Raw genomic sequence first — 7450 nt, forward strand, 5'->3', positions numbered from 1 at the left:
CCTGGCATCTGGTGTTCTAGATTGTGCGGTGTGGTACGGACCTGCGAAATGTGTACCTGAGTTGTACCAAAGGTGACCTAAGGCTATCGTGGCTGGTAGACCTAGGTTTGTGTTAGGAATAAATTCCTAGCTGGTTGAAATCGATTCGAATCGCCATCTCTCCCGGATAGTGAGAAACTTGGCTAGTCCCAACATCGTAGTAACTGTGTTATGGAACATGATGGTTCGGATGAATATGGAATTACAATACCTGCTATGGTTACTATTGTATGCTTCTAAATGATATACCACATGTTTGGAATAGGATAGTTGCTAATCTAGAAAATGGATAGTTATATTTAACTTGATAAAGGAATCATAATTGTACAATGGGTCAATTGCCTTTCACACAAAATGTTGTCAAGTTACGTCCACTTATACAGCCTTGCATAATCCTTGGAGTCATTTTATTTCTGGTTCATGACGGGTAAGTCTAGCTGAGTACCTTCTCGTACTCAGGGTTTATTTTCCCATTGTTGCAGATGGCACTGTGTATCATGGTTATTGCAAGAGTTGCTTCTATCCCGCTGTGGATGAGGAGTAAGCCTTGGGTAGGCTTCTTTATTAATTCCTATCCTTGCTTTTGTGGACCATGATCTGACTTGGCACTGTATTAAACTATGTTGGAAACTTTATTTTCAAACTTAATTACTTCCGCTTTATTTATCAAACTTGGTTTGTAATAACTTTTATTCGTACTTTGATGATGAAATGTATCTGTGAACTTTATGTAATATGTGGCATGTATGTTGAATCCTGTACGATCTTGGTTGTTGTAAATTGTTTATCGAGACCCATCGTGGTACTCGACGGACTACCGAGTTTATATGGGTTCAAGTATGACAGTGCGACCGCTTGCGGGCTGCCATTGTACTTGTACTCTTATAAATTGGTTAGTTCTACGACAATATTATAAATCTAGTCAAACTTAAGAAGGTTTGACCAACACGAATCTCATTTTTCCGAAGGTGCTCATATATAGGGGTGGAGTATATATGCATGCATTTATAAGGGTGAATGTGAAAGTATCCGTGTTTGTGTTGGTACTATGATTTGATAAAAACTATAATTAAACACGTTATTTTTTGTCTTACTGTTACTAGTTGGAGCGTCGGATGGTGATGCAAAGAGACACAAGGTTTATACTGGTTCAGGCAATAGGTGCCCTACGTCCAGTCTGAGAGAGCGATCTTGTATTCCTTGCACCGAGGTGCTTATAGTAGGGGTTTACAAGTAGGGCGAGAGAGGGAGATAGTCCTAGGTCTCTGCGTGGAGCGGTGTGGGTTGCTTGAGATGTTGATCTCTTGCGGTGAGGAAGTGAATGTGCGTGTCCGTGTTCGTCTATCTCATGAGTTCGTCTGTGTGTGTGGGTGTCTGAGTTTCGTGAGTGTTTGCGCTCATGAGCTCGCGTACTCATCCCTCTTCCTCCCTAGAAATGGCCCCGGTCACTCCCTATTATAATTGAAGGGGGATCAGAGGTGATACACATGTTTGCTACACGGTGGTTCATGAGCGGAGGCGATATGCCCAGCCCTATGGCTTGTTACTGCGGTGACATGGTCGACGGAGCGGTCTTGTCCTTGATGCACTGGAGTGATGCGCCGGTCACGCCCGATCCTGTGCGACATGGGAGCTCCAGTGATAGCTTGACGCAGGGCATGGCGGATGACGTGCCGGTCACTGTATGGCGACAACGTAGAGAGCCGAGGCTTAGTCGGTGCAGAGGCCGAACCATTGTGGGGGGCTCGGTGGGCACAAATCCCGAGGCTGCCGAGACCTTGAGCGGATTGCCGAGGCTCGGAGGGAGTAGTTAATCCTGTACACTGATTCCGAGGCTACAGGTACCCGGACTTGACTCCCCACGCCGCGCTGTCCTCGGAGCAGGGGTTTGGTAGCACAGTGCAGTACGGGCGTCAGTCATGGGCATAGTGCCGAGCACAGCGGCCGGTAACCCCTGCCTCGTCCTGTCCCAGATGGCATGGTGTTGATGCAACTCCCATCTCGTTGGTTACTCTGCTGTGTCGAGTCATCGTCCGGCTGACGTCGCGGGAGTGGTTGGCCGCGTTAGTTGGACGTGACATTCTGTCAGGGAAATCGGTCGAGGTGGAGGCGACGGGGCTATCGCCGAGCCGGCCTCGAGCGAGGCGGAGAATCGGCACCTCATCCGAGGCTTTACATGCGGGGCCTCGAGCAAGACAGAGAATCGGTACCCCATCCGAGGCCTTACGTGCGAGGCCTCGAGCAAGACGGAGAATCGGTACCCCATCTGAGGCCTTACGTGCGGGGCCTCGAGCGAGATGGAGAATCAGTTCCCTGTCTGAGGCCTTACGTGCAGAGCCTCGAGCAAGACAGAGAATCGGTACCCTGTCTGAGGCCTTTCATGTGAGGCCTCAAGCGAGGCGGAGAATCGGTAGCCTCGGACAAGGTGGGGGTTAGCCAATAGTTGTCTCTTGGCTTTGATTTTTACATGGTCTAAGCGATTTTTTTAGTTTTTGCTTAGGGGACCCCTTTTTATGGTACCCAACAGTAGCCCCCGAGCCTTAGGGAGAGCGTGAGCGCTCTTCCCAAGGTTTTGATGAGACTTGGCTCGCAGCAGCTCCTTGTGGGATGGTGTTTCGTAGTCGAGGCCTCGATAGGTGCGCACGAGCGCACCCGCCGGGTGTAGCCCCCGAGGCCCTGGAGGAATGGGTTTATTCCTCCAAGGGCTTTTCACGTGTTTGAGCGAGGGGTTTTATCATGTTTGCTGAGCCCACGAGTGCAAGTTCAGGTCGCTGGGTCTCGGTTTGGTTGCAGGAAGGGCCCCCGAGCCTCTGCGCGGAGCAAGAGGGCGATCAGGAGTTTTCCTATCTTTTTTGTGCGGCCCTCATGCATCCTTTTTGTTTGGAAGGAGGGGTGGAGTATGCCAGGCTACCCTCGGTGGGCGCGAGCAGTGACACCTCTAGTGAGCTATTATCGGGTAAGTCCAAGTGGAGACCCATGCCCCATTCGATAGGGGTCGGCTAGTGGTCCAGAGACGTACTCCAAAAGTACTAGAGGGCTTCTCTAGTGGGTCCTAGGGCCATTCAATTGGCCCCGGGGGCTCGATGCCTCCCTTCGGTGGGGATCCCATTCAGAGACCTCCCTGCTAGTCTCAGACATGACTTAGGGCATCCCAAGCAATCGCTCACTCAGGCCTCGGCCATGTATGGGCTTGCCCATAGTCATCCCTGACTCTATTTGTCCTGGGGTGGCTATCGAGACCCTCGGGGGCCCAGCCTTCGAACCCCTGGACCGTAACGGGCTCGGTGCCCTTTATCGCATTTTGCTGAGCCCCTGAGTGTGAGTTCGGGTTGCTGGGTCTCGATGTATATGCAAGGAGAGCCCTCGAGCCTCTGCACGGAGCAAGAGGGTGGTCAGGAGTTTCCCTGTCTTTTTTGTGCGACCCTCGCACATCCTTTTCGTTTGGAAGGAGGGGTTGTTTGCTGAGCCCTCGAGTGCGAGTTTGGGTCACTGGGTCTCGGCTTGGTTGCAGAAAGAGCTCCCGAGCCTCTGTATGGAGCGAGAGGGTGGTCGGGAGTTTCCCTATCTTTTTTGTGCGACCCTTGTGCATCCTTTTCGTTCAGAAGGAGGGGTGGAGTATGCCAAGCTACCCTCGGTGGGCGCGAGCAGTGACACCTCTGGTGAGCTGTTATCGGGTAAGTCCGAGTGGAGGCCTGTGCCCCATTTGATAGGGGTTAGCTGGTGGTCCAGAGACACACTCCAAAAGTACTAGAGGGCTTCTCTAGTGGGTCCTAGGGCCGTTCGATTGGCCCTGAGGGCTTGGTGCCTCCCTGCGGTGGGATCCCATTCAGAGACCTCCCTGCTGGTCTCGGACATGACTTAGGGCATCTCGAGCGATCGCTTGCTCAGGCCTCGGCCATGTATGGGCTCGCCCATAGTCATCCCTGACTCTGTTGTTGTGGGGCAGCTGTTGAGACCCTCGGGGGCCTAGCCTTCAAACCCCTAGACCATAACAAGCTCAGTGCCCAGTTCCTTCGTCTAAAAGGAATAGGGTGGGGGATATTCCCCTCCCATCGGCTGACAATGGTAGGTGCACCTTTTGTGGTAGTTTCTCGGGGAGATGGAACGGCGCCTGCCATTGCTGTGGTCGGATGTGATGCGATGTCAGTGGATGAGACATTACTGTGCGTGTGCGATTAATAAGGAAAAGGTGGGCACATGGGCGGTTTAATCGGATCCGGATTAATTGTGCCAGATCTGAGGGAAACTTCCCTGGTTTCATCGCTCATTCGTTGCGCCCCCTTCCTGCATAAATACGTGATGAGCCTCACCCCTTTCCTCCTTACCTTGCCTGCATTCACCTTTTCTGCCTTCGAGCCGTTGCTAAGAGCAGAGAGCGCCAGGGAGAAGAAAGGAGAAGGGCGAGGAAGAGAGAGAGAGAGGGAGAGAGAGAGAGTGAGCCTTACCACCGTAGCCACATTCTCCATCGCACCCATGGCCGATGGCGCTGTTGTCCTCTAGACGGATCCTTAGGGTCCGTCCGACGTGTCCGTGGAGACGCTGTAGTTGCTTGTCGACGATGGCCACCTCTGCTCGGTTACCGACCCCAACAGACCAGAGTGGATCGCTCCAGGGGGCAAGCCAGAGCCGAGGCCACGTGATGGCTACATCGTGAGCTTTGTGGCCTTCCACGAGCGCTGTCTCGGCCTGCTGGTGGACCGGTTCATGTGGGCGCTCCAGCACTACTACGGCGTGGAGCTCCACAACTTTAACCCCAACTCCATCACGTAGGCGGCCATCTTCATCGCCGTCTGCAAGGGGTACCTGGGCATTGCCCCCCACTGGGAGCTGTGGCTCCACCTCCTTTGGGCAGGGCTTACCACCAAGACGATAGGCACGACGGGCACGCGGAAGGCGATGAGGGCCGGTGGCTGCACTCTCCAAGTGCGCCAAGACTGGCAGCTCCTCTACATCCTGGCCCAGCTCGCGTCGTCCAACCATCGTTGGTACAACAGCTGGTTCTACCTTCGCAACGATGATAGTGGACTCCCCCCTATACCGGGCGGGTCGTGGAGAGCCAGCTAGAGAAGTGGAGGTACGATGTCCTGGTGGTTGATCAGCCCAAGCTACGGCCACTCCTAGAGGGGCTAGAGAGGCTGTGCAGCCATGGCCTTACGGCGGCAGTGGTCATGGCGGCCTTCCACCATTGGAGGGTGCTGCCGTTGATGGCTCAGCGACAGCGCCTGTTCGACATGACACCGGATGAGCCGATTGAGGGCGTCCGGATGTCCACCATTGCCCTCTTTGACGAGGAGATTCTACGTCGGGTGAGAGAGATGGTGGAGGGGCAGCTGAGGAGCAGCGGTCTATCCCCGTTCCCGATGCGCCCGATGTGGGGGTACATCTCTCTGGTAAGTCATGCGCCGCTGCGGCCCCCGAGGCCTCCTTGCTCCTTGCATTTTCCTGTTCCCTTATTTGTGTCCACCATTCCTGTAGGGGATGAGGGATGTGCGAGCCTCCCCACCGCCCGTTCTTGAGGACGCAGAGCGGCAGGCAGTGAACCTGGCGCACGCCGAGGCATAGAAGAAGCGAAAGGACGTCGAGGAGGCAAGGCGCAAGAGGAAGAACCTTGAGCGTGAAGAGCTAGAGAAACATCACCGGCATTAGAGGCACGAGGGTCTCCCGGTGGAGCCGTCTCCATCACCGTCATTGTTGGATTCCTCGAGCAATGACGATGAGAGCGAGGTGGGGCAAGGTATCCTAGACCATCTCCCTGACATCAGGGGGATGATGTTCAGGGCGTCGGCGAGCAGCCCGGCGTTTCTAGGAGGAGGAGGAGAGGATGCCTTGGGGCCAGCGATCGCTCGCCTCGGGGCCGAGGCTGACGCGCTCGAGGCACGGGCGTTAGGGAAGCACGCCGTCAGCCCGGTGGGCTCATCGGTGGAGGTGGAGCAGGCGGCGGCAGGGGCGACGCAACCACCTCCATGGAGGGTCGAGGGGGCACTAGAGTCTAGCGAGGGCCGGTCGGCACTGGCGGCCATGGAGGCCATGCCACCGCCATTGAAGAGGACGAGGGACGCAATGTAGAAGCGGTTGTGTCCCTGTTCGTGGTAAGTGTTTGGTCAGTGGAGTCATAGCACCTCTCGCTCATCTCTTGGTCATATGTTGACCTTATCGGTGCTTTGCCTTTAGCCGGAAGCGTCAGGTGGAAGTGCCCGCCCTGGCGCCATGTAAGGTGCTCAAGGTGAGCACTAGCTCCACCGCCCAATGGGTGGCGAAGGCGCAAGCCGCCATACAACGTGGCACGGCATCGCGAGGGCCAACCCGAAGAGCTGGTCGCCTAGGGAGAGGCTACCGAGGCGGCCGCGGAGCAAGTGGGGGATGAAGTGCCTACGTCCCTCGAGGCCAAGGCCCGTGAGTCAGATAGGGCTGAGGCACCTTCAGTCGCTGAGGCCACCAAGGGTGAGGCCGAGGCCCCTAAGACCTCCGAGGCCAAAGCGACAGAGGCCAGGGCATCCGGGACCACCGAGGCCGAGGTGGCAGAGGCTGGAGCCCCCGGGACCACCGAGGTCGAGGCGGCGGAGGCCGCTGTGGGCACGGCAGAGCCGGCGACCCAGGAAGCAGAAACGGAGGTGGGCCAAGCCTCGGTACTGCCCCTGGTCCAAGGCCCACCGCCGTCGCAGGAGAGTGCCCGGGAAGTGGAGGTCCATTCGATCTCCTCCGATGATGCTTCCCGAGGGAAGGAGGTGGCAGATGCTGAGGAGGCCGGTACCGTGGAGCAGCTAGCTCTAACCTCTGGCAAGGGAAGCTCGGCCCTCATGTGGGTACAACCCGAGCCCCATGGGTGGGATCACCCGTGTGTCTTGTGGCGAAGCCGGGACGACCCTAAGGGGGAGCCTCTGTTCGCCCTCGAGGACACGGCCGAGGGGGGGCGCTGGAGCTCCTTTGAGCAATACCGTCGTCTGGCGGAGCGGTCGCTGCGGACAATGCTATCCGTTATGGCTGACGATCTGCCCGGTGTTGCCCAGGTGCACGCTTTCTTTTCTTGTGCGGTGTCGTCTTTTTCCCAAGTTTTCTCATAGTGCCTGACGTCTGTTCTGCCTATCTAGGAGCTCGAGGCCCGGTCCCTCAAGAAGTCATTGTTCCTCCAGCGGGAGAGGGACGTCTAGGACCAGCTCTAGTGGCAGAAGGACTTGCTCACCCATGCCAACGAGCTTCTATCGATGTGGAGCACAGAGGTGGAGGACCTCCGCCTTCGCTGTGCTAATATGACGGCCAAGGCGGCCATGGCTCGGGAGCATGCCACCCCTTTAGCGGCGTGGATCAAGGAGCTGGAGGAGGAGCTGACCCGGGTGGCTAGCGAGCGGGACACCTTCAGGTCCCGGGCTAAAGAAGCGATGGCCTCTGCCAAGGCCATCGCTGGACAGCTGGG

General features: G+C 56.2%; 1 protein-coding gene across 1 annotated transcript; it reads left to right on the top strand.

Moving 5' to 3' along the window:
- The first annotated feature begins 5805 nt into the window (after positions 1-5805).
- Positions 5806-7187, top strand: LOC136503474 (uncharacterized). Its single transcript, XM_066498545.1, has 4 exons — positions 5806-6101; positions 6211-6262; positions 6363-7046; positions 7128-7187. The coding sequence occupies exons 1-4, from the start codon at positions 5806-5808 to the stop codon at positions 7185-7187; spliced, it is 1092 nt and encodes a 363-aa protein (XP_066354642.1).
- Positions 7188-7450: the final 263 nt, after the last annotated feature.

Source organism: Miscanthus floridulus, chromosome 14, assembly GCF_019320115.1.
Source record: "Miscanthus floridulus cultivar M001 chromosome 14, ASM1932011v1, whole genome shotgun sequence".
NCBI lineage: Eukaryota > Viridiplantae > Streptophyta > Magnoliopsida > Poales > Poaceae > Miscanthus > Miscanthus floridulus.